Below are 27,704 nucleotides of genomic sequence, written 5' to 3'. Positions count from 1 at the left end.
AAGTTCTCTTCCCAGGAGGCAGTACAAATGCTTTTACACAGTTTGTAGAATCTAGATCACCAGAGCTTTATCGCAAAGCCATAAATGACCTTCCTATTAGATGGCAGCAATGTATAAATAATAACTGTAGATATATTGATTTAAATAAATAGGGTAAATGAAAAAAAAAAAAAATCAGTATAAATTGCCAATTTCTTACTTTAACCCATAATATTACACGAAAGACGCCGCAACGATATTTAGAGCATGAAGACAGTAAATTAGTAACATATCAGTTATTTATTTTTATAATTAAGTAGTACTTTTCAATTTAAATTATCAGACCCAATAGCACAGCACCGCGTTAACACAATAGCAGGGCGTATTTTCATTAAGCGGACAAGCTTATTTAGGTGGCTTAAAAGACCGTATGTCGAAAATTCAAGATAATTGGTTGTCATAACAGCTGATTGCGTCACTAGAGTCAAATAACGCAAAAATAAAAAACAAGGCGCAGTAGATTGAGAAGTTGATTACGATTCGATCATCTGAAATTGCAGTGTGTTATAAAATATCAACATGAAATTCCAATACAAAGAAGAACATTCATTTGAGAAGAGAAAGGCTGAGGGCGAAAAAATCCGCAGGAAATATCCAGATCGCGTTCCTGTAATTGTAGAGAAAGCGCCGAAGGCTAGGCTTGGAGACCTCGACAAAAAGAAGTATTTAGTTCCGTCTGATTTAACAGTTGGCCAGTTCTACTTCTTGATCCGGAAACGTATTCACCTGCGGCCTGAAGACGCACTTTTCTTCTTCGTGAACAATGTCATTCCACCCACATCTGCAACAATGGGGTCTCTCTACCAAGAACACCATGATGAAGATTTCTTTCTATACATAGCATTTTCCGACGAAAATGTCTATGGAAATTAATTCCAAATTATTCACTTTCAAATAGTTTTACACTATCTGACCATATGGTGAAATTTAATTTAAGTCTTAGATTAAAATTGTGTATTATTTTATGGTATTTTTTTATTATTAATTGGCATATAATACTATATTTGTCTTCATATGAATAGTATAAAACTTTTCAAGCAAGTAAAGGATTGCTTTGTTTTCACATCTTTGTTTTGGTTGAGTGTCATCACTGCTGTAATAAAAAATAAATAAAAGATAAAAGCAAATCTTGGTGATTTATTTAAACCTTTTACACTAAAATATAACTATGATATTTTCAAAACAATGATGAATGTTTTCTAATCACTTGAAACACCTAACACATTGTTTTTGTTACACACAAAAGCATTGTTATCTTAACTTGGAAAACACAATTTGACACAAATATTGTAATTTTTTTTTAAATCTCAAAGTAAACCATAAAATTATTTTACTTTGTTACTAATACTACCCCTAATAGTAATTTACAATACTATCAACGTCTATTAATCACAGTGGCTATAAACTAGTCATTGACAAAGGAAAGAACTGGTAAATTCCATAATAATTTTGCTATTATAAATGTTTTTGTTGTAAGTAGTTAAGATATCTATAATACATAAGTGACAACCAGTTCATGTTGGCACAACATGTATCTATGTTAGTAGTTAGACTTTTGGTAGACTATGTTTATATTTTTAAAAACAGCCTAGGTTCAACTTCCCATAGGAATGGTATACTAGATTTGCTTTCCAAATAAGAAATTAGTGGATGGTTAAGTACTATAATAAGATGAGGATATTACTACTCTAGATGACTGAAGTACTATTCCTAGCTCTATATTGGGTGCTCTAGGTCTTACCCAGCTTTTGATTAATAATTTGACAAATTGTAATGGGAGAATCAGAAAAAGTGTCGTCTTTCTAGTTTGGGGACCGATGGATGTCCTTCTTGTCTAAACTCATCATAGGCCTTATGCTTAAAAAAATATCAACTGTGGCTGTTCTTAGTGAACACTTAAGTTTTCCAGAGGGAACTGTTGTTCAGATAGTGCATTTGGTTCTAGGAACAGTTTGAAACACCAAGGTCTTTGGAAAGATTTGTAACGATTTTTACTGATAAACTTATGAAATGATCTCCCCACATTGTGAAATGGTAATTGAAGTTTATAGTGAATAGTAATGGTTTGGCTATATCTTTGTACTAGATAATAGCAATGATATAAGGTAAGCATTTTTCATCAGGTATGCGCCAGGTGTGGCCTCACTGGCAGTTCATCATAATCTTTATTCATTGACTTCTTTTATGAGAACGATCCATGTTTGATTTGCACCAGATGCGTGGAATACCATCCTTCTGGTTTTGGGTAAGTTGCTTTGCAACAGAGATAAAAAAGACTTACTAATTCGTGGCTTTATCTCTGCTACAATTAATTGATTTATATCATAACATTGTTTCCTTAATGAATTTCTGGGTCAAAATGATTTATATGCTTAATTCACTTATGGTTCGATCTGTGGTTACAATTTTATTTTATGCAGCTGGGAAATGGTTAAAATTAAAACATTTTATTTTCATCACATTTATTACTAAAGGAAATTACAATTAAATGGAAATATTTTATGGACACTTAGGTACTTCAACGTTTTTTTTGGACTAATTTGTAACAGCAATAAAATTACTAGCCCATCTAATATGAAACTTTTTAATTATTTTAAACAGTTTAATATGGAAATAGTCTAAGTAAATATTTATATATATATTACGGATAATAATAATTAATAACACTAACTGTTATAGCAAATAAACCATTTGTATTATACGTGGATGCTTCAGTTTTTGACACAAACGAGTTTGGGGTTTATTTGTACAGGTAATTGGCGAATATTTAGCATTAATACTCATTTTAAATTGGGCTTCAATCTCGTTGATGACATTAACTAAATAATAATCACTAAAGATATATCGCTCAAATAGTAATAGTCTACCTAAAATAGTTTAGTTGGTAAAGAAACAAACAAAATTATTTATGGGGCTTCTCATGCTATAAACCAATCTTTAAATTTTCTTTGCGCAGTGGATATCTGAACATAACATACAAATAAAACACTAGCCAAAAATTAGTTCTTCTATCATTTAGAAAATGAGTCTTACCTAAAAATATTAATTCTAACATAGGAAAATTAAATATTAATCAGATATCTGCTCGCCACCTGGAATTTCTCAATATTATCTAGTGAAAATAGCGATATAATATAAACATTTCTGCTGGAATTCTAAAAATGAAATCAATCTAAGTGTATATATAGCGTAGTAAGGCGTACAAAAATAAAAAAGAATGAAATTAAACACCGCAGTTACATTTCCGTATATTAAAAGTAATTCGAAATTTGTTATTGAATTTATATATCTGGAACCTACATCAAGATTTATGCTATAAAAATCGATATTGTTTTTAGCTTATTCTAGAATCGTTTAAAACCTCATGTAGTTGTGAGGTCTTCTTGACGGCCGTCCTCGTGATCGCATACCGCGTCCACGTGCGCCACTCTCGCTGTCTGCAAATAATGAAATATTTGAACAACTGCATGCGATCGAATTCCGTATTCATTGTTGTATTTCCGGGCACGTTATTTGTATTTCATGAATTTGTAGAAATTCGATACAATATTAATAAACAAAAAAATTCTAGTACTTCTGTGAAGAAGTACAAGTAGAGCCCCTCAGACACAGCCCACTGAGTTTCTCGCCAGATCTTCTCAGTGGGTCGCGTTTCCGATCCGGTGGTAGATTCTGCGAAGCACGGTTCTTGCTAGGGTTCGTGTTAGCAACGTCATCAGGTTTAAGCCCCGTGAGCTCAACTACTAGTTAAGGCTACGCTGATATAGCCTCTCAAGGCTCTCAGCTTAGGTAGAAAAAAAAAAAAGCAGCGACAGGGACAGTTTTCTTCGTCCGCACCAGCTGAAAGTACCGCGGCGGACCGAAGCCTGTTCTGTAATAAAGGTGTTAATAATATACCTGCAGCCCTCATCCATCGTTGATTATGGGAGTGAGGAGAGTGCGGAGACCGCGTGGGCGCGCGGCGTGCCGGTGCACTAGCCTCCGCCTCGCGACCTTCTTCTGCTATCTGCTGTAATTTAATAATAATCATAATGCTATCTGCTGTAATTTAATAATAATCATAATGCTAATTGCTTAAACTTTGTCATTATGTCACATTTTGTCTTTAGACATTTTGCGCATCAGGGACACAAGTAAGTTTTAGCGGTAGGCAGCGGCTTGGCTCTGTCCCTGGCATTGCTGAAGTCCATGGGCGACGGTAACCACTCACCATCAGGTGGGCCGTATGCTCGTCTGCCTACAAGGGCAATAAAAAAAAATAAAAAAAGAAGAACATTAAAAGCCTTGGTCATGTAACTGTGGTGTTCCAAAGTTAAGATAGATTTTAAAACAAATTAAATAAACGCGAGATTGAGCTATATAAATAAATATTATTGTGATCAAATCCTTTAATCTTCATTTTAGCTGTGAATTAAGTTTATTTGTTGGGAAATTAAAGCAAGTATCGCATATAAATGATTTGCCATTAGACTTATTAAAATCCTTTAAATTAAAAATTAAACAACGCATATAAATAAAAATGATGCCGAATGATCATTGTTCTATACTCTTCTTGTGTGTACATAAATAAATAAATAAAATTAAAAAAAATTAACATATTCACTTAAACTTTAGCCATATTGAAGTGTTTCGCCTTTTCTTTCTTCATCTTCGTGCATATTTTAGGCATTCTATTAATTTCTTAAAATATTCTTAATCAAACTTTTTCTACTTGCCCTCCAATAATTGCCACAAATGTGCTGAGTTTGTTGGTGATCAATTTTTTACCCTTCTGTCGAGTTCATCCTAAACTAATTCAATGGGAGAGGGGTCAGGTAATTGAGAAGGCCCTTGAATTTTTTATTTTATTTTTATTCTTGTTCAAAAAAAAAAGGAAAGTTGGACGAATACTTAGAATCATTATATTGTTGAAAAGTGAATTCAACACCAATTTGATCTGTTTTATCTGATTCTGGATCTGTTTTAAAATTTGGTTTGATCTGCATGTCTCTGTTCAGTACCGGGTATGATAATATTTGAAAAAAACAATCAAATGGGCTCCTTTATTTAATTTTCCGGTTATCCTCCCAAACTTCCAAGGTTATTTTTGCCAAAACAAGTCCAAATCATAACATTACCACAACCCGATTGGTCTCGAATTTTTTTTTCCTCGTTCTAAATTATATTTTTCCTCTGAACTATTTATTGTCCAGTTTATATGCTCTCTGCCTATTCTAGTTTATTCTTCTTATGTCGAATATTTAGCTTTAGTTTTTAGCTGCGATTATTAGATATAGCAGTGAAATGTGAATTCCGTTTTGAAAGATCTCTAATGAAGTTATTCTCTTGATTAGTTGTAGATTGGGGTCTACCAGATCTTTTTTATCTCCATTTTTCCCAGTTTTCTAGCAAGATGTAGTAGTGGATTCCTTAGTGGAGACCTTTCCGTCTTTGGGAGATTTGACATTCAAGGTATTTTTCCTCGTAGTGTACAAATAGCGCTTCGCAATTCTATTGTAATTTCCTTGCGTTTTTTCCATATAAAAATATTTATATTTTCTGTTACTACACAGTGGCGATTTATTTTTTGTATAGAAACAGGTGTGCTTCCAAAATTTTGGACGGTAGTGTACCAAGACAATCGCAATAGGGTAATTATTAAATTATGTTTGAACATAATTTATATTGCCTTGATAGTAGACCTACTAATTAATAGAAGCATATATTGATTAAATTAAATCTGGACGTTTAATTTTGAGTTATAAAGTTTACAAGCATGGGTTGCTGTCCCCTTCCAGGTAGCTCATAACTAATTGACTACGCACGTAAGATTTGACATCACTACGGTGTACTCTGTAGACCTTGTGACTAGAAATATAATAGGTTAAAAAGTATATAAACTAAATTAAACCCATTTTTATTTAAGCCAATTTTACACCCGTGAGGAAATGTCCAACTTTTCTCCCTTGGTGCACAATGTACTATTTATACGAATTCGTGTTGAGTGAATATTAAGAGAGATTTAGGGCATTCCAAAATAAAACTGCTTACATCACAAATTAAGCAAATTGATAAAAATAAGTCATTTTCCCAGATAAAATCAATTATACCTACCTGTTGAGCTATTTTTAATGTTATGTTTTGGTGTACAATTTAGTCTATCTCTTTCTTTCTTTCTTTCTTTCTTACTCTCTCTCTCACACACACACCCTTTAAAACGAACGCATTACTACTACGCGGCAGAAATAGGCTGGATATTTATGCGTACGAACTCACATGGCCCCCTACAATATTTACATTATATTACAGTAGGGGCCGGAAAGTTCTTGAGTGGCGACCGCGTATCGGAAGATGTAGCGTGGGTATGCCTCCCACAAGATGGATCGATCAACGACCTATTGAGGTTCGCGAGGATCCGCTGGATTCAGCAGCGGAGGACCGATTTTTGAGGCGAGGCTTGGGAGAGGCCTATGTCTAGCAGCGGACGTCTGTGGGCTGATAACAGTAGGATATCTACCACCAATAGAATATCACACTTATTCGCTATAAACCAATACTTTTACTTTAGAACTTCTACCGTGCTTAAATAAAAAATAATCATTTGTATGTACATTACATATAGGTAATTAAAAATACTCTTATGATAATGTCAACACAAGTGTTTTTCGCTAAAGGCCAATATATTTAATATTCTCATAATATCATTGTTTGTTGGACGGCTGTAATGTGAAAGTCAAATGAGACAGACGTAAATATAATAAAGGGTGTATGGAACCGTTTCCGAAAAAAAAGATAAGAACTTCTGGTACGACGACGTTAAAAAAAATCACTATAAAAAAATTAAACTTCTTTCACCGGTTAATGATGTTTTTTTTTTTTATAGCTTAGATGGTTGGACGATCTCACAGCCCACCTGGTGTAAAGTGGTTACTGGAGCCCATAGACATCTACAACGTAAATGCGCCACCCATCTTGAGATATAAGTTCTAAGATCTCAGTATAGTTACAACGGCTGCCCACCCTTCAAACCGAAACGGATTACTGCTTCACGGCAGAAATAGGCAGGGTGGTGGTACCTAACCGCGCGGGCTCACAAGAGGTCCTACCACCAAATAAATGTCGTTTCAGTCATCTCACTTTTTTTTATTAAGTTGTTGAAAACAGAAAAAAGAAAATTTACCTAAGTACTCGTGTAATTTGCGTTTCTATGTAAAATTAACTAAAAAATAATTGACCCAGGAAACAAGCTCACAGAAATGCGGGCGCAAATTTCGCTTTATTTTGCCGGATCCTAAATAAAAACTTCTGATAGATGCTTCTGCAAAAATGTTTTCCGCTTACATGAGGCTTATAGTGTATTCTCGTTTCGGAACTCTTTACGCTATGGGTGGTTATATAGCACTGCTTAGTACTTAAATAATATATGGTCTATCTACGAACATAGTGGCGATGATGGCGATATACTATCCCTATTCGTTTTGAAAAACAGCACCGTATTCGCTTCTATTGCGAAATTATATACTACCTCAAAACAAAATCAGGGCGACTTGTGAAAATAAATACAATTGGTTTAACTTCATTATTATCGTTGTTCTTGAATGTACAAACATGTCTTACCAATGATTTCTACAAGAGACACACTTCGGAAACGATTTGGTGAAAAAATCCACGTGAACTAGTCTTTTTTTTAGTATTCTCATAAGGCCATTAACTTTTTAAAATTCCAATAAGCCATTTTGTAGCACATTAAATAAATATAAAGCATGTTTTATTTAGTGTTGAACATTACAAGTTTTGAATACTATAGAAAAATAAATCTTATGTATTAGCCTTAAAGTTATGAATAATTTAATTAAGTGAATATTTATTTATTTTGAAATTAAAATCTTGCTAAGATCAAGCAAAAATAACCAAAACGATATGCTGATCTTATTGTTGTTATATTCAAAACTGGAAGCAATGTTTTTAAAACATTGGTCAAACATCGCCCGAACGTCATTCTTCGGTGAACAAGCGTAAAGATTTGTAAGAGTAAACATTAGCAGTTCATCGTTAATTTTATAACATTTGAAAAAATCATTATATTAGTGCGCAAGCTACAGCATAAATAATTAAAATTAGATATTTTATAGGACTTTGATTAGACTTCTAAAAAGGTTTTGGGAAGTTAATGCTTGCATTGAAATAAACAAATATTTTGGAGTTGGCTACATTAATAATATTATTATGTATGTATAGATTGATTTGATGTATTTGACTTGATTTTTGAATGTAAAGATTAACCTCGCGAAATTACGCTTGTAATGGGAATCAATTATAAAAAGTTGCAATTTCAATATCTATTTTTTTTTAAAATATAGAGTAAGGACTTTAGGTAACTATTTTAAATGATTTTTGAATATTCAACGCTTTTTTTTCGGAATGTGGGATTACTGTTAACCCGGACGGCTTTTCAGTTTCACCAGGACAGGTGGGCGAGCAAAGGCTTAGCCAGGAGGGGTGGGATTTCCTAACAGCTGCCCGAGCGCCTCGGAGTAAGGGCGTGTCTAGGGCGTCGACGGTGACTGGCTCCTGCGTGATCAGGATTCGGGGAGTAGTCAGCGGAGGCAACGATAAAGCGATTATCATGACACATTGCCTTATCGAAGTAGTCCACAGAGTTATTTTTTAAGAATTATTTGAAAATGTTGCGTTTCGAGTAAATGAGTGATGACGTCAACAGAGGCATTTGCTTCAAAAATTTATAACGTGTGACATGGTATTCATCGTTCTATCAATGTCACCAGTTGATTCATAGTTAATTTAAAAAAAATTTTTTACTTTTTCTTAGAACTTAAGTATAATAATAATAATATATCTGAAAACACGTTGTGAATACACTCTCTTTGGGTAAATGAAATGAGGAAACACACTCTGAACACATCGCATCGATAAAGAAATTTTAAAAACGTTAAGGGATGAGTACCTTCTTTCTTTGGTTTCATAACATTAAACTAATAATAAATCTGACATTTAAGTCGTACACCGTTGTTTTTAAAAATATAGGCTAAAGTATCTGTTTGAATTAAAGGCAATGCCAAAAGCCTCATTTAAAAACAACCAAACATCAAGCTTATTTGGAAAATATTATGATAAACGATTTTTTAAACAAAAATATGATTTTCTGTAATCCGATAACATATTCTGTGGTTCTGTCATAAAAGGCCAATGCCTGTTATTTACTCATGTCTATACACAATTTAGATATCCACATTAGCCATGCTCACTGATTTGGTCGAAATTTCAATTGAATTGCAATTACCGGCATAAATAGGTAGGCGGGCGATTACTGATCCGTTACAATCACATAACATATTGTGTTTATTCCTGAATTCTTGAAGAAGTTATTATATAGTATATAATGTGTACATAAATAGATATAACTTACAATATGTTTATGCAGTGAAATTGCTACACTTAGAACGGACTTAGAACTGACACAATTAATAATAATAATAAATAATTGAAATATGAAACATTTTGGGCCATGCAGCTCTAAATTCAACCAGACACGTCTTTAGTACTGTAAAGGAATATTGTCACTTGTTTTTTTAAAATGCCAATTGTGAAACTTGCACTGGAGGCTGCTTGCTTGCTTCTGTGGGCTGATCAAATATGTCATGTAGTCGAATTACCTGATGCGGCGATGAAGGTTCGCTTCCCTGTGAGCTCACCGCAGCGGCCTCTTCCTCTCCACGGGACTCTTCCCATTCCCTAGTCTCGCTGCTTTCACCCCCTAAATCAACAATATAATGTTCATCTATCCTAACATATAAATCTACAGTGGTTTCTACGGATGTTCCGTTATAACTGAACACCGTGCATCCGATTGACTTGAAACTTGGTATCCATGTAGAAAATACATGTACTTAACGGATAGGCTAATATTTATATGAGTGTTGGACTCCCTACACCAGTTGTGGGGGCGTTAATGATGAAGATGGGTGAGAAATAATAATGTTAATTTTAAATGCCCAGCGAAGCGGGCGAGTACAGCTAGTATTTTATAAGCCAATCTATCTGTCAATGTTTCGAAATTTTCTGATATAGTACTATTAAACTGGAATAACAACCAACCGAAGTTGGGCAGACAAGTTGTTACCGTCGACATATTGTGTATGCCGCTGCTCATGCATCTTGGCTCAAAAGGTTCATGTATTTTTTGTAGCTATGGCGGCTCCCTTTCAAACCGAAACGCAAAAGCATGTTTCATTGCAGAAATGAGAAGGCTAATTATGAACTTTACGAATCCCTATACTACATGTATAATTTTACTTTAAGGCTTTTACTTTCGAATTTCGGCTAGTGACGGACATGCCAAGATGACGACTCTAGTCACTACACGTAAAAAATAAACTAGGGATATCTATAAACGTGATATATTAATACGAGAAGCAAAAACTTTGTACCTTTTTTTACGAAAATTGCGCGGACGCAGGTGTATGTATGACATTTCCCACACTTATATACTTATATAGAATATAGAGAAGGAGTGCAGAATGCTATTTTTTCTTAATTATGCATTAATATTACATTTAAAAAAATTAAAAAAACATTACACATACTGGTAGTATTTGACCACGCATGCATACTATTTGTTTATTGTCAAACTTTTCTTTTTGCTTATAGTTTGTGGTCAAATTGAGAATAGATTAAATATTGTTTGTCTTTATTAGTATTTGCCTAAAATGTAGTCTTGACGAAATCTGTGATTATAGAATTTAGAATCAAAAGAATGTTCAAACTTATAATTTCAATGAATTATAGTCGAATTGCGACTAGTGCGGGACCACTAGTATGCACTTACGATGATGAGGGTCGGTGGTGGCGGGCGGCATGGCGGGCGCGAGGTCGGCGTGCGTGTCGTGGTGCTGCAGCGGGGCCGCGTCGGCGCCCGTCGCCTCGGAGAACGTGAAGCGAGCGTCCGCGCCGCCCACCGGCGACACCACCGCCTCTCCGAAACTGCAACATCACAAACACGTGTCAATCTGCGAACTACGTCTTTGTTAAAAAGCGTTAGTCTTAATTATTCAAATAAAATAAAAAATAAAAATTATTCAACATAAATGAAAGTACATACTTGTTGAACGTCAAAAGAACTACCGCCAATTCACAAAAACTAGCCTCTGTCCTGAGAAGAATTGGCAAGAAACTCAGCGGGTGTATTTTTTTTTTATTTTTTTTTTTTTTTTTTAATTTTCATTTTTACAGTGAGTATTATAACATAACAATTATTACAATATTGAAATGCCCGGAGCGAGCAACTCATTCCCACTTTGTGCAATCTTCTAGCGTACATATTAACTAGTTCTGTCAAAAAATACGACCACGCTGAGGTTGAGATTCAACAGCAGATATAATGATTTCAAAACTAATATGTACAGTACCAGGCAATAAATATTACACACCGATATTTAGAAGGAGACAGTCGTCTAATTTTGTTTTGTTGTATAGCGTTACTTGTATGAGACGAAACACTAAAGATCCGATATCTATGGAGACTAAATGTCAATTCGGTAATGGCATTCCCGATCCTGCGGACAGAATGGAAAGCAGTCGACGTCGCCCCAAACATGTCATTTCGGATCCTCCCGATTCACTAACGGTGCTTTTAGGTACCTCAAGCACCGGTCATCCTTCCTGTCGAACCCGTCGCTTGCGACGAAGAACTCGACGAGTAAATTAACCCTCAGACACAGCTCACTGAGTTTCTCGCCGGATCTTTTCAGTGGGTCGCGTTTCCGACCCGGTGGTAGATTCTGCGAAGCACGGCTCTTGCTAGGGCTAATGTTAGCAACGTCGTCAGGTTTAAGCCCCGTGAGCTCACCTACTTGTTAAGGTTCCGCTAATATAGCCTCTCAAGGCTATCAGCTTAGGTAGAAAAAAAAGGGTAAGTGGCGACAGATGCTCTACGAAGCAAAAATTAACCGTCCTTTTCCCACGGTCGATGTGCAATATTTATGGCCGGGTACTGTACCTAATGTGTATTACCGAATAACTTCCACGGATAGGACAGTCGTTACAACGATACAATTGAAGGTTTCTGTTCATTTTTCAAGCGGGATAGCGGAACGTTATCCACGCTGTGATGTCATGGTCTGGCAGCCACGGTGGCGCTTTAATAAACGCGTATTTCGTGAACACGTCTATAAATATAGGTATACAAAGTATAGCGAAAGTAGTTGGCGTGAAATGCAGTAAATGTTAGAGAAATACTCAACATATATATTTAACATATTTTAGATATTACGACACATGTAACTACCACTTGTATTTATTTTTGTGACCTATTAATAATTTGCAAGCTTCCAAGATCATGCGGAAGCTGAAAGGGTTTCTATCTCATTTTAGGTATCCTTGAGTATATAGTACATTATTTTATTTTAGTATCACTACCACAAACATAGAAAAATTTTCCCAGTTCCTTTCTGGTTTGACTAACCCATCATTTCTACGTGGCACGTACAACGTAGGTGTTGAAGGAACTATACTGTCATCGCCGTCATCTGCACCGTTGCCTCCTAAAGACAAGGCGCCACTTGCTATATGGAAAAAAAATACTTCATTGTGGCAGGTCAGTTTTTTATAGATTACTAACGTCTCACGCCTGTGTAAGGATAAGTAGCACGCCTTAATCTTATTCAGAGGTTACCGGTGATTATAGACATCATAATCTGAATACCGCCACGAACCTTGAAACATGAGATTAAACTTCCAATTATATTATACATAACTATACAGCTGCCCCACTCTTTAAGCTGTAACGCATGACTCGCGGTACAAATAGGCAAGTGAGTGGCGGACGCACAATACGGCGCGCCACCAGTAACATGCGATAGAAACGCAATCGTCGCCAATACCATTAACACTGTTACTGTTCGATCATAATATGTCCGCAGTAGTCATTTTAGCTTCTTTGGTGTTGGGGCCGTTTTAGCTTCCTAGGTGTTGGGCCTGTTTTAGCTTCCTTGGTGTTGGGGCCGTTTTAGCTTTATCTGTGTTGGGGCCGTTTTAGATTCCTTTGTGTTGGTGAAACGCTTTCTTGTTTTGAAAGGTTAAGAATGCAGTGGTCGAGTTGTGAGCACAAAGAGTACATACGTTCGGTTCCAGAGCTGATGGCCTCGATCTGTTGCTGCGGGGGCGCGGGCGGCGCGGGGGTGGGCTCGGCGCCCGCCTCTGGGGACTGCACAGGTGAATCCTGATCAAATAAAATTACAGTGAACCATATAAGTATTGCCACTAATGTGCAATAGTATTACTCATATTTACTTTCACAGCATGATGTGACTGACACTAATGCACTAAGTAATTTCCTGCTCCTTCTAATTCATCAAGCCTTCTCAGTTTAATACTGCAATAAAAGTGTTGCTCTTTGAAACTCACTTTAAAAATAACCAATAATGAAGAAATAAAATAAAAAGTATGTTTTGTTCAAAAACCATTATCGAATCCTAGCACTTCAGGGCACAACAAATATATTTATTTGTAAGAGCCAGTCTCCTCACAGTTTATCGACGAGGACGCGGCTGCTTATTTTCAACATAAAATACTAACAAACATTACAAATAGAAGTGAAGTTCGAAATTGTTTTGTGGAAATTTTCTTCTCTTTGTTTCTTTTTTATTTCTCTAACATTTTTATTTTTATTTAGAATAATTACTTGTTTTTTTACAGATATTATATTTCTCATTGCAAACAGTTCTAAAAGTATTATCGATTTTTTCGTTACTCTATTGAATTATGATTTCCTAATAGTTTTATGATTTGATTATTATCCTGTTAGGTTATAAATGCGAAGATTATATTGTTATTGACATAAAGTGTAAAGTACACAACTGGAGTTTATAAGTGAAAGATATATTATAATAATCAAATAGAACTTTTACATTAATGTTCTATATCGATAAATCAAAATGCCACACCAAACTAACAGCCGCCGCACATTGCATCTTGCACATTGTTAAATGATTATGCCTAACAAAATTAACACGTTTCATGATAATTTAAAAAGTTAGTTGGACAAAAAAAAATTATATTCTTTTTCATTGAACAACAAGGATTAACCCAAGGCCTTCCTTCAGCACTTCTGTGCTAGAAACAGTACACTGCGATGAGTCTCGAACCTATGCTCTGACATTAATTAAGTTCTTAACTGTCGAGAGAGACAACTGGTCAACACACAAAATTACCTGTTGTGCTGTATTCTCAGAGTCATCGCCCTCGACTTCCTCTTCGTCGTCTGCGCCTTCCACTTCCTGTTCCTCTTCCACATCTTCTTCATCCTCTTCACCTTCCTGTACAAAATAATATATGATTATATAATGCTCTCATCTAAATAGGTCAGTGTAAAGCTCTTTGTGTATTATGACAGAGTACTATGATCGCCAACCGGCATCGACTGATGGTAGACCATATTGTAAGCCCGGACGGGTAACCTGCCTATTATTCCTTCGAAGCAGTAATGTTTCAGCAGTTCTGTTTTGATAGGTTTGATTTCAGTTATGGTAATACAATTGAGATTTCAACCTCATGTCTCAAGATGGATGGTGGCATTCATGTTGTGATGTCTATGGAGATGTCTATATTTTAATTGCAAGAAAGTAGTTATCATGATGTTATTGAGATGTTAACTAGATGTCTCTAGGAGCGAGGGGTGCCAGCGTTCATCGCTTAACATTAGACGCCCGTGAGCTTGTATGTTCGTCTACGCTATCAAAACAAATCTAGTGCACCAAACGGCCCCGATATTGCTAAGAGTTCATAGCATCAGTCTACAACATTAAATTATTAGCTTACTCTGTACATGGTACCAGTGCAGCGTTCGTCGTCTTCCTCAGAGTCTACTACAATAACACCCTCGTCGTCTTGATCGCATCGTGATGAAGTTGGTACTTGATATTCCACTTCTACAGACCTTTCGAATCCCTATTTTCAGATTTAATAAATTATCATTACCTTAATTCGACAGTTAAGATTTTTATATGAAACTTTAATTAATCTCCTAAGCCTATGTGTCGTTGTAAAGTATTATTAAGGATCATTCCCGATGATGAAACGTCATTGCTATCCTAATAAATGAGAATCTATAAAACTTTATTACTAAGCCAAGCACTATGATGGGCGGCTCGCTTGATATTGAACGGTAACCGAAGCCCATAAAACGTGAATGCCGCCACCCACCATGAGACATGAGATTGAAGTTTCAATTGACATTTTATTTCTTAGCCTGCTAATTTATATCCGCTGATTTTTATTACGCAAAAAACAAAGACATTAGTCGTCTACCTACGACCGCCTGTTGATCTATTTTTCGAGAATAGTTTATTTATAAAGCCCGTAGTTAATTAATCTTTCTGAGAACATTATGTAAGTACCTGGACTCTTGTTCTTTTTGTGGCGGTAGATCTGGGCTGAAGACGGCGCTTGGGAGGACGGGCGTCGGGCGGCGGGTGCGAGGTGGTGACGCCGGGCGGCGGCGGCGACACACTGGCCGCCGCCTGCGATGTGCTCACGCCCGGCGCCGCCTGCGACGTGCTCACCCCGGCCGTCACTTGCGACGTGCTCACGCCGGCCGCCGTTTGTGACGTACTCACTCCGGGGGCGGCGTGTGACGTACTCACGCTGCCCGGTGTTTGCGATGTTGCTGCTGAAATGGGCGTCGCACTGCTTGTACCTTTAATTCATAAAACAGTTTAATAAAAATGTATTCATGTTCTTGTGTGTGTTTGACGATGTAAAAATCAAAGTCGGTTACATAAAGTATTTTTTGTGAAAGTTTACCTTGTGCGGGAGGAGGCAAGGCAGGCGTGGGGGCGCTGGTCGCAGCAGAGCTGGGAGACGTGCCCGCTGAGCCGGTAGCTATGGCACTCGGCTGCTCGATTCGTGGCATGACCATCGCTACCGCCTATGAATTTGATTTTGTCCCAAAAATAAAAATATATTATTATTAATTACAATTTAATACTGAAAATGCAGGTCAAGCGATGTATAAAAATTTCAACGTTATTACCTGTTGCGGTGCTTGGGAATGGGAAGATGGCTGCACGTTGTCGGCTGTTACTGAACTACCCATGCTCCCTTCACCAGTATCCATGTCCTGAATTTTAAACATTGCTAATTAAGGCAATTTACACACGCCATTATCGATTATACTTGAAAAGTGAAAAATTACTGTACTTGTGGCTACTAATTGGCACAAAGTTACGTTCACAAAAATACAATACAAAATACACTTATTGACAACATTGTTTTTGTGATTATTTGTAAATTCCTGTCGTTTCGTTTATATTCGTTTCGCGTGAAACGACTCATCTTGATGTCAGTCAGCTTCAAGTGAGCTGTGCAATACGAGGCGCGGACGCGAGTTTTTGTGTGAAATGACTTGTTATCCATCGCGTAGGCGGAAGGCCGGTGTCTTCCTCATGAACAAAAAAATAACCTGAGTAGACTCCGGTGGAGCCGTAGTCGCAGCAAGAGCGGCACGCGTGAGCGGCCGCGATGAGGATGCAGGCATGTACTCGGTAGTGTGCGCATCATGTGGAGCCGTAGGGCCAACCTGTGCCATAGGACGGATCGAAGCTAATGGCGTTTCTCCTGCGCGTCTGCTCGCAGTCACGCTTTGTTGCGCGATTCCTAAGAAATGTTTATCATTAATAGTGCACACTGATGTACACAAACTGATTTTTAAATGAAAATAGGATTAATTTATTGTTTGTATGCATTCTTAATTTTCAAACTCACCAGCCATTGGTTTTATATTGGCAGTTGGAGGTTCCGTTGTGGTCTTCTCGGCTGTTGCTTGTTGTTTGGATGCAGAAGCTTGATTGGCTAATTGCCTTTGCAACATATTGACTTTTTGCAGTAGTGCATCAACTTCTCTAGTTTTTTCAGCTTGTGCTTCAGTGCGCTCTTTTTCTAATCGTGTAAGACGCCCTTCGTACTGAGATTTTATTAGCGCCAAGCGCACGTCTTGTTCATCTCTGGTGCTTTGTTCAATTGCACCGATTTTAGTACGCGATTCATCCAATTCCCTAGTTAAAGAATTTTTCTGCTCTGTTAACTGGACAATTTTATTTTTAGCTTGCTTTAGTACTAGTTTCGCTTTTTCTTCTTTATCCAAATTCACAGATCGAAGAGTTTCGAGTTCTTGTTTTAATTTTTCATTGTTTGATTTTTCAGTTTCTAATTTAGATTGAAGATCAGACAACTGATCTTCCATTTTTTTTGTATTTTCTGTTGCAGCATCAGCAGCGGCTGCATCACCTTCAGCCTTTTTCTTTTCCTCCTCCACTGATTTTACTAATTCCTCGTATTGAGCCTTGTACTTTTTAGCTATCTTTCTAATTTGCATTTCTTTATTTCTGATATCAGTCAGTAAAGCATCTTTGTTGGAAATTTCATCAGTCAATTTATTATTTGCTTCAGATACAGCAGTTAGTTCTGTTTTCACTTTAGTTAATTCTTCAGTGAGTTTAGACATGTCATCTTTAAGTGTTTGTATTTCTTCACTCAGTTTTCTGTTTTCTTCAACAAGATTATTTTGCTGTCGAGAAAGCATAGTATATTGTTCTTCAATTTTATTTCTGTCGGCTTTAAGAGACCCCAGTTCTTCATTTAATTTACGCACGTTTTCTTTTTCATTTGTAAGCATTTTAGCCAAAGTTTCTCTCTCGTTTTGCAGACGTTTCCAATCTTCTGGGCTCGTCTTATTGGCCCGTTCGACTAGAGCATTAACTCTTGTTCGCCACCTGGCACAGTCTGCTTTTAAAGCATTATTTTCTGACTGCAAGGTTTCATTCTTAGAAATTAAATCGGAATTACTTTCTTGTAATGGATTTAGCTGATCTTCTAAGGCCTTTGTGACAGCAGTGAGATCTTCAACGCGACGAGATAATGCGTCTCTTTCTTCTCTTAATATTCGATTGCTGTCCGTTAAAGCATTCAAAGTTTCAACTTTTCTTAAAATATCAGATTGTTTATTAACAGTCACAATGCTTACTTCAGACTTCTCCCTTTCGGTTGCTAACGTTAACTTAGCTTCATCCAATTGCTTTTCTGCTATTTCTAATTGTGATTTAAGTCGCATAGTTTCAGCTTGCAAAATATCAAATTTAGCCATTGCAATGTCTTTTTCTTTTCTTAGGAATTTTACAATTTGATATAATTGCTCTGATGATTTTATGTCATCTTCATTGATTGATAGATTCATATTAGAATCATTACCAGATTCGTTTATGCTTTCTGATTGTGATTTAGACGCATGTGTAACTGATAATTGAGTCCCTAAAGCTTGAATTTGATCATGTAACAGAGAGTTTTGATCATTAAGATCTTTGAGTCTGTGAGTAAGCTGTTCATTTTCACTAGTTAGTATTTTCTGTCTCTCTAACCAAGAAGATTTTTCAGTTTGTAGTTTTTCGATTGTGCTATTATTGAACGCTACCAATTCATTAAGTTGGTTTTGTGCTCTGGACAACTCTTCTTTTACTTGAGTCAATGTTTGAATATCAGTAGAATGAAGAATCATTTCATGTGTATATTTTTCTTCAGCTTTTTGTACTGCATTCGACAACTTAGATACTTCTTCGCGAGCTTTGTCGAGCTCCGTACGATAATTATCAACATTTACTAATGCAGTTTTCAGTTCTTCTTTAGCATTTGATAATTCTGTTTTCAAAGCAATGTTACTATTCGAGTGTTCTCCATTAGCATGAAGCGACAGTTCAGCTTCTAATTCGGAACATTTTTCTTGAAGTTGCTGTATTTTACTATTGTAATCTAAAAATTTGTTTTCGGACTCAGTTTTATATGCCTGATATTCTTTGTTCAGTGTTTTAAGTTCTTTTTCTGCCCCTTCTGAGATGTCACAATATTGTTTAATATGTTCTTTAGCAACATTCAGTTGTTCTTTTAGTGACTGAATTTCATTTTGTTTATCTATTAATTTATTTTCTAATTCCTTTATTTTTTTGACGGTGTCAAAAGAACCATCTGTATTAGGAGCAAGTGCAAATTTCAATTTTTTCATCAAATCTTCATTGATTTTATTTTTTTCAACGCAATCTTGTCTCATTTCCGTAATTTCCTTCCTCAAAACATCTGCTGCTTCTTTTTCTTCCTGCATACGTGTTTTAGCAATTTCAGTTTGTCGCTCAAGATGAGCTGCTAATTCTCTAAATCTATCTTGTTCTTCTTGCAGTCGGCGTCTTAAAGCAGAACATTCTCTAGTAGCTTCATCCAATCTTGTTTCTATTTTCGCTCGATTTTCGGCTTCAACTCGTTCAAGACTGGCTTTAATTAGTTCTAAATTTTTTAGTAACAATGACTGACCTTGTCTTTCGCGATTTAATACTTCTTTTTCAGTTTGAAGACGTATTTCAGCATCTTTGATTAATTTACATTCTAGTTTCAAATTTTCCAATTGTATTTCTGCAGCTGCTAATTTGCTTTGGGCGTTTAGAGCTTCATCACGCAGATGTTGAAGAGAAACTTCATGCTTTGCAATAGTAGCATTATATGCCTTGTTTTTATCTTCGAGTGAGGCAATTTGTTTCTTATATGTAGCAACATTAGTTTGCAATATCTTTAATCGTTCATTATTGTATTCAGATGTAGAAGCACATTTACTGTTGGCTGTAGTCAGTTTCGAAATTTCTTGTCTCATGTTGTCAATTTGTTCATAAAGCATCCTCTCATTAGTGATTTTCTCTTCTTTATACGTTTTAAATTCTTCTTTTAGAAGTTGTAAATGCTTTTCGGCCTCTCTGTATTTTATTTCAAACGGAACTTTTTCAATTGGTTTACTAATATCCTCGGATGATGTATCCATTGTAAAAGATCCACTTTTTTCCAACTCAAGAGTTTCTAGAGCAGAAGTTTCGCATCGCTTTCCTTTCATATGATCATGGTATAGTTTTTTAAACATATCCCGTTGTCGAATTAGTCCGTTAACCATTTTTGTTTGACGATCCTGAGCTTCAGTTAATTCAGTAACCCTGTTTTTCAATGATTCTATTTTGGTTTGCATTTCACCACTTTCAAACTGTTCTTTGTGACGTTCAAATTCTTCTTGTTTTTCTGTAAGATCTCGTACTAAACGTAAAAGTTTTTGATTGTTTGATTGTAGTTCTTGAATGTCGGTGAAAGTGACTAATGTCTTCGATATTATTCTAGATGAGCTAATGTCAGACGAATTAGATATATTGGATGCATTATTTGATAAATCATGGTCACCATTAGGCACAAGACCACCACGAACATGTTCTATTTCCTTTAGTAAGAAACAAACTTGTCTACCTAAGTCAGCTAACTCTCCCTTCAATTTTGTATTTTCACGATTGTAGTGATTAGCTATCTTTGAAGTTTCATTATAATCATCTCTTAGCCGGTTACACTCCATGACCAAGGAATCGATTTGCTGTGACAAAGCCGCATTGCTCTCTAAAGCTTCTTCATATTCAGCTTTTTGTTTTTGCAATAATGGTGCTTTCTCTTCTAATTCTTGTACAATGGTATTAATAGTAATGTTGAGTCTTCTGTTCTCTTCTTTTTCCTGGTTTAATTCATCAGACACTTTTACTAATTGTGAATATATTTGTGTCAGTGACATTCCAGATTTTAATAATTTGCTTGCAGTTGCAGCGGATGGTGCTAAATCACTCAAAGCCATGTCAAGATTGTGAGCATTAGCAGCTTTTAATAAATCATTCGCATGTTCTATTTCGTTTTTCAAAGAAGATATTACTTCATTTTTCTTTTCCATCATTTCTTCATGATCTACTTCTGCCTGCTTGTATTTAGTTTCTAACTCTCCATATTTATCAGTGGCTTCATTTAATAATTTTTGTAATTCTGATATCCCTTCTGTTAATTCGTGTGTTTTAGATTCAGCATCATCATGCATTGTTTTGAATAAATCTGCTAACTTCGTTTTTGCATCCAATTCCTTTTTAAAATTGTCTGTCATTTTGTTCTCTATATCTCTCTGTTCTACCAGCCTCTGGGCTAGACTTTCTGCACGAGCGTTTAAATTCTTTTTTATTTCATTTAATTGGACTATGGTTTCATTAGCTGCATTAAGTTCTTCAACCTTTTCAGCTAATTGTGTTTCCAAGCTCACCAGTCTACTTGTGTTGTTTAGTCTAACTGTTTGCAGTTCAGAAGTGAGCCTGTTAACTTCTTCTGTTAAGCCAGCAATTTGAGAATTTAACAATGTTCTTTCTTGTTCTATTCGTTTTTCACGATATTGTAAAGACAATTCTTTGCTTTGTATTTCGTCGTTGAGTGCCAATGCTTCACATTTTGCATCGATAGCTGCTCGTAATTGTTGCGAGAGTGCAGTATCATTAGTCGTCAATCTTTCTATTTCAGCATCACGCCTTTGCAAAATACGAGTTAAGTCATTTCTTTCATCAACTGCTGAATCTCTAGCACTTTTCAGAGATATAATTTCATTTTCTAATCGAGTTATTTTATCATGAGCTTTTTCAAGTTCAGCTTTCAAGGTTTCGACTTGCTTGCCTAGTTCTTCTACAGTTTCATCTGCTGTAATCAACTTCTTTGCCGCATCTTCGTACTTGGCCGTTTTTTCCAGTACTTCTGATTCAAGAACGGCGATTTTTTCACCTGAACAGTGAAATTGTTTACATTAACATATTTAAAAAAAAAAATTCAAGCGTTACATTTTATGAGATCTCCACGGTGTACTGGGTAAGACAACCGGTGTATTGGTATTGATTAATGCAGCATGTCCGGATTCAAATGCTCTCTCGGGTACATTTTTTAAAAATATGTATAAGGGTTTTCGCTATGAAAGAATTACATCGTGTCATAATATAAGAAAAATAACTTGATATTAATATACAGTCGAGAAAGTACCCGGCGACATTCGGGTTTTCACGTGTTTAAGCGATGCAATTATGTGCAGGTGTTCAAATCACGCAGGCCTGTACCGATTTTACATCGTGTAATAAAAATAAAACACGTAATAATCATAATAATAATATGCTTAATTATTGATCCGACGTTTTGGGAGTCCACATGAGTAGATACCGCCTCCACAGGGCCTGTGCACACCGCGTTTTTTAAACGCGATGCTAACGCGCGTTTGTATCGATACAAACTGCTCTGTAGGATAAAAGCGCGCCGTCGACGCGCGTTTAAAAAACGTGGTGTGCACAGGCCCTTATTTATGCCGTGTTACGATAATGCGTTCCAGTTCGAAGCGCAGTCATTATACAATACAATTGAGATTTAGTCCACAAATCTCAAGTTGGATGGCGGCATTGACTTATTACTGTTTTTCGATTTTTAGCATTGCATGCGATTTTTTAGCAAGCTGGCTTTTTTCTTCAATAATACTAAAAGTACTCAAAGAATCATCTAGCGAAGACAATCTACTTATTTATGCAAATAAATCAGTCAGTATTCTCAGAGAACTTGAGTATATGCATCCATAAACTTTTAACTGTGTATTTCAATTCACTGAACATGATCAAGTAGATTGCATGGAGATTCTAGAATCTGTAAAAATCATAACTAAATAGTAAACATATGTATACATTATTATTATTATTATTATGTATTTCTGTATTTATTCAAACATCAAAGCAATGAACAGTATCAGCTCTCACTAACACATACTATAGGGGTAGGTACTAAAGAGGGTGTGTACAAGCAACATAGCACTTCTGATATAATAATCGTGGTAATAAAGCTCTGTTGATAATGGTGGCAATAGATCTGCTAAAAAAACTTTCTTTACAAAACCAGAAAACTTTTTGGTCTCATCTCAGATGAGAATGACTGCAATCATTGGTCATGGGCATAGTCTACTAATATAAGGACAGTCCACTGAGCATGCCTAGGGTCAACATACAGGGTCACCAAGTGTACTCCTTGAGCAGGATGGCTTTCTGAGAAGCCTAACAAACTTCTTAGGAAGGCTAGAAAGCTCCTTTTAGATTATTCACATCCAAAATGCATAACTGGTGCATTTCCGAATGTTTACTTTTATCAAAAATCTACCTGTTGAGGCTAGTCTTCACGCGAACACCCTTTTGCATCAGCGTTTACGTGACCTAATGTTACAATTTAAACCTATTATTAGAGCAATAGATGTTCCAGAGCTCCTAGCTCTTCTGAATATTTGTGACTTATCAAATACATATAAATAAAGGTGGGTGGCGCATTTACATTGTAGATGTCTATGGGCTCCAGTAACCAATTAACACCAGGTGGGCTGTGCGCTCGTCCACCCATCTAAGAAAAAAAAATTAGAAAATTGTGAAGAAAATGGTTAAAATTGGGAAGTAATTCATAATAGATAAAATACATAGCTGGGCTTAGGTAATAAAATATACAGACACCTACCAATTTTTAATTTGGAAAATATTTTCTAGGTCTTGAAGACTTGGAAATTGGGTTATGAATTAGCCCTTTTACTGCTGATAAATTTTCAGATTTTACAGAAATTACTAAAGGATTTTTAAAAAAAGCACCTTATACAAAACTTTAACTTAAAAAAATACAAAATCAATGGTAAATTTATAGCAAAATAATTTTAAATGGTCATTTATAAATGTTATTAACTTATTAAAATTATGCATGTGTCCATAATGGTTGATACTTAAATACCTATAATCAAACTGTTCATTATTCAGCATTCCAACGTTCCACACTTTCTATGCATCAAAAAAGAGTCTTACCAATCAACGGGTCATGCTCAAGGGGTTAATATGTGTTCCTAAGACTTTTTACTCCTATACATTACAGGTACATGTAGTATTGATTTTGATTTCATTTGACATAGTAATAATAACTAGCTTCGTATCATTTTCATAAAGTCATTTTAGTATACTTGTTATAAGCTGCTTGTTTCATCACCACACCTTTCTTACTCTGCACCTCTAATTATTTTGTGTTTATGTATAAAATTTTTGTACTCAAACATTTTTTTCTTAATAACATCCAAAGCCACCATTATTATTCAATATCCTGTCTAAGCTAAAATTAATCAGATAAAATTATTTACCCCAATGTTGTTCCATTACTATACTAATTTTATTGCCTAATTATTGTACCATAGTTCCTATTTTATTCAACAAAGTACTCCACACATTTCGTGGCTGATTTGAAAAGTTCTTTACAGTAGGTAGATGTTTAGCTGTGCATCAGTGATTCCGTGAAAGGTGGTAATAATTTATAATTAGTTGGGTTGAGAAGAAATCAAAGGGGTACAAGCTCGTTGTTAATTATAATCTAAAAACAAATTTATATAAAAAGTCTTAATAAATAAGTTTTAATTTGTTGAAATGTTATGTGATATTATCAACATAACTTAAAATTTTAATTAAGTAAAATAAAAATTTTTACAGGGTGTTATATATTTTTGTCAGCACAGAAAGCATTTCGTAGCTATGAAAATAATATTAGTACGAGGTTAGAACACAACAAATTTATGCCAAAAACAATGTGTTTTCTACCCTGCTAAAAAGATTTAATACTCTTATGTCTATTATGTTCAACGTTATGGTTAAATGTGATTAATAGACGATGTAGACGAATCGGGAAGACTATACAATCGATGAAAGCGTCTTAAAACACCGGTGCGTACTCACCTAGTTGCACTCTACTGGTTTCATGTAGAGCTTTTGCTGTCAGATATTCATCAAATTTTGACTCGATATAGTCATTAATTTTCTGTACGACATTGTTGGATAAATTATTGATTTCTGCTTCGGATAAAACATTTTTCAAATGATTTGCACCGGTTTCACTCTCCGTAGCTTCCATCTTTTGTCACTGACTGAGCCATAGATTATACACTTAATATATTTGAGCTGACTGAGTAGACCAGGTATACTAGTGTACAACGCAGACTACTAAACTACACAAAGATAGTACCGGTAAAATGGGGCGATTAGGGATTGAGAGGCGAATCGGGAAAAAACCGGGAAAATCTTTCGACGCTCAATATAAGTTTTATATTCGTTGCAAAATCTTCCATTTTTTGTAGTTTAATAGTAGAATGTTGAAAGTTCACAAAACAACTCTGAATATGCATGATAATAGCTGCTAACTTATAAAAAATCGCGTTTCAAATTAACTTCCTGTGGTGGTAATTATTTTAGTGCTAGAAACTTTGCTCTCTTTTATTTATTTGATAATAATAGAAGACGACTATGATTTATAAACGTTATTTAGTGTTTGAACCAGCATATATATTAAAGGTAAGTCTCAGTTGTTATTGGTTTTAATGTATTTGATTAAATAAAAATACATGTAAAAATCTGTTGTTTTTGGGGATATTGGGGACGTCTTAGGTACAAATAACAACGAAAAAGGGGACAATTGGGATGAGAATACGTGAAATTGAAACGACCTAAGTATAAATAGGTACAGGTTTGTAGGGTTGTCTATGTAGTTATAACAATATTTTTTAAATTTGTTGGTAAAAATCTGGTTTATTCGAAGCGAAATTGGGAATAAGTCTTTAGTTGAAATAGATAAGCAATTTAATATAAGTAAGTCGATTTTGCATAGACATGTAACAAGATCAATGAAATCTCAAGGTGGACAAAAATGTCTAAGTAACACATAATAAAATATTTAATATTTGTTCAGAGTGGGGGTATTCATCTGATTAATCCATGGAATAACCGACACACCTAATCTCTTAACCCAGATAGAAATATCAGCCCCTAAGTACTTACCAAGAACGGAGAAATATAAACCGTTTCTAAGAAAGCCCACTATATATGTATAAATATATATATATAATTTTTTTTTGTTGTTAATGCACTGTCGATTGCACCTATAATTGAGGTGATGTCTGCCATGTACTTTTGTCAGTTTTTCAATTTTTTTTATTGATGATCACTTTGTTGGTGCAACTAAATAAATAAATAAATTAAAACTATTTATAAAAATAAAAGTAGTGCCAACCCTAGCAAATTTCTCATTTCGTCCCAATTAACCGCAATTTTCGGGTAAATAGGGATTACACCTATTTTTGCATTTTTTGCTTAAACTGGAATGCTAGTTGCATAATTTTAAATTAGACAACAAAGATACCCCCAAGACTCAATCATTTTGATCCTGATATAGCATTATATACATCAACAACTACCATAAAATTGCTCATAAAGTTGGAATTTGTCCCTAATCGCCCCATTTTACGGTACCGTACGCACAGCGTTGCCAACTCTACCAACTTTTCGGTAGATCTACCAACTTTTAGTGTCGTAATCAAACCTATCACTTTATCTACCAACTTTTGAAGTTTTCAAAAAGTTCAAATAAAAAGAGTACAATTAACAAATAACTGATTATAATTTTTAAAACGTTTCAATTGAACACTATCAAAATGAGTGAAAAAGAAGAATATTAGCGGCCTGTAATTCTGTTTTATTATTGGATTTCTAATAAAAATAGTTCAAATATGTCTTATCCAATCGAAAAGTAAATTAAGGATGCCAGATTCTTATCGGAGGGTCTCTATAAGACTTGAAAAGTATGGGTGGTAGATTTACCAAGGTGGTAGATCTACCAACTTTTCATAGTAGGGTTTATTGGAAACTACCAACTTGTAGAACCCTATCTCCCACCTTGACGAATTTCGAGTTGGCAATGCTGAGTACGCACGATATGGAGTACAGTCGAAGATTACTCTATGAATACTAGTAATTAAAAAAAACGGCAATTGGAGCATTAACAAATGGAGAAATAAACAGGCTGTTCTTTAAATATATGCAGAATAAATATATATATTATTGATTACGAGGGCTTACTAACCATTTGGAATCTGTGAATGCGCACAAGTGCACAAATGTAAAATGAAAATATGTAGTCTCAAATATTAAGTGTATTGTCTATGATGTAGTCTGTAGTTATCTATACTAATGAACCTGCAATGTTCTAAAAATAAAATTAAAGTGTGTATGTACTATGTAAAATTTTAATTGTAAATAGGTAATCCAAAACAACCATAGAAATTTATTTAATATGTAGAGGTTAAAACATTTTAAGAGGGTTCTTGGCGGAAATTTGAAAAATTTTTTTTTTAAATTTTCCAGATTGTATTTAAATTGAATTTAATATAATTTCCTTGTAAATAACAGCACACATAGTCAAATTGTATACAAATATAACGTGTAAACAATAAAAATTCTACTAACATGAATTTAAGGTTTACATTGGAAGCAAAAACGTCAGGAAAATCTGGAACATAGAAGTTAAAAGTCTTAACTTAAGCCATACATTTTCGATTAATAAAGATGCAGTAGCAATAAGGCGTATTAACGCTAGTAAAATTGTTGTAATTTTTTTATCATCATGATCATTATCCTGCCCTTCTCCCAGTTACCTGGGGTCGGCGCAACATGTTTTCTCCTTCCATACTCTTCTATCATATACCATTTCTTCGCTCACTCCCCTCTTAACCATATCGTCTTTCACGCAATCCATCCATTTCTTCTTAGGTCTACCTCTTCCTCTATATCCTTCCACATTCATAGTTAACATTTTCTTATCAACATTTTCATTTCGTCTCATCACATGTCCATACCATCCCAAACGCGCACTTCTCAGCTTCTCTGTCACAGGTGCCACTTTCAGACTTCCTCTAACATATTCATTCCGTATTCTAT

At 35.2% G+C, this 27,704-nt stretch overlaps 2 protein-coding genes across 6 annotated transcripts; one reads left to right on the top strand and one right to left on the bottom strand.

Moving 5' to 3' along the window:
- Positions 1-461: 461 nt before the first annotated feature.
- Positions 462-1,166, top strand: Atg8 (autophagy related protein Atg8; the record flags this gene model as incomplete). Its single annotated transcript, NM_001046779.1, is given in 1 exon segment — positions 462-1,166. A coding segment is annotated over 1 exon segment (354 nt). The 3' UTR covers positions 913-1,166.
- LOC101747226 (nucleoprotein TPR) lies at positions 498-24,903 on the bottom strand. 5 transcript variants are annotated; one of them, XM_038013728.2, is made up of 14 exons: positions 24,675-24,903; positions 16,798-21,681; positions 16,496-16,689; positions 16,067-16,153; positions 15,838-15,961; positions 15,432-15,730; positions 14,854-14,982; positions 14,247-14,351; positions 13,156-13,255; positions 12,500-12,599; positions 10,865-11,019; positions 9,693-9,793; positions 3,937-4,048; positions 498-3,476 (listed from the first exon to the last, which is right to left on the bottom strand). In XM_038013728.2, the coding sequence occupies exons 1-14, from the start codon at positions 24,847-24,849 to the stop codon at positions 3,394-3,396; spliced, it is 6,648 nt and encodes a 2,215-aa protein (XP_037869656.1). In that variant the 5' UTR covers positions 24,850-24,903; the 3' UTR covers positions 498-3,393. The 5 variants fall into 5 exon arrangements, with proteins under 5 accessions (XP_037869656.1, XP_037869657.1, XP_037869658.1 ...); XM_038013729.2 differs by having other exon boundaries at positions 3,937-4,045; XM_038013730.2 differs by having other exon boundaries at positions 13,156-13,240.
- Between the last annotated feature and the right edge of the window lie 2,801 nt (positions 24,904-27,704).

Source organism: Bombyx mori, chromosome 11, assembly GCF_030269925.1.
Source record: "Bombyx mori chromosome 11, ASM3026992v2".
Lineage (NCBI taxonomy): Eukaryota > Metazoa > Arthropoda > Insecta > Lepidoptera > Bombycidae > Bombyx > Bombyx mori.
Note: the sequence above shows the minus strand (reverse complement) of the source record. Positions and strands in the feature narration are given on the sequence as shown.

What these genes read in the sequence shown, in the direction of transcription:
- LOC101747226 (XM_038013728.2), bottom strand. Translation starts at nt 24,849, where the DNA reads ATGGAAGCTACGGAGAGTGAAACCGGTGCAAATCATTTGAAAAATGTT. An exon ending in CATCAGCTCTGGAACCGAAC is followed by an intron (nt 12,600 to 13,155) that starts GTATGTACTCTT and finishes TTTTCCATATAG; the next exon opens with CAAGTGGCGCCTTGTCTTTA. An exon ending in CACCACCGACCCTCATCATC is followed by an intron (nt 9,794 to 10,864) that starts GTAAGTGCATAC and finishes TTGTTGATTTAG; the next exon opens with GGGGTGAAAGCAGCGAGACT.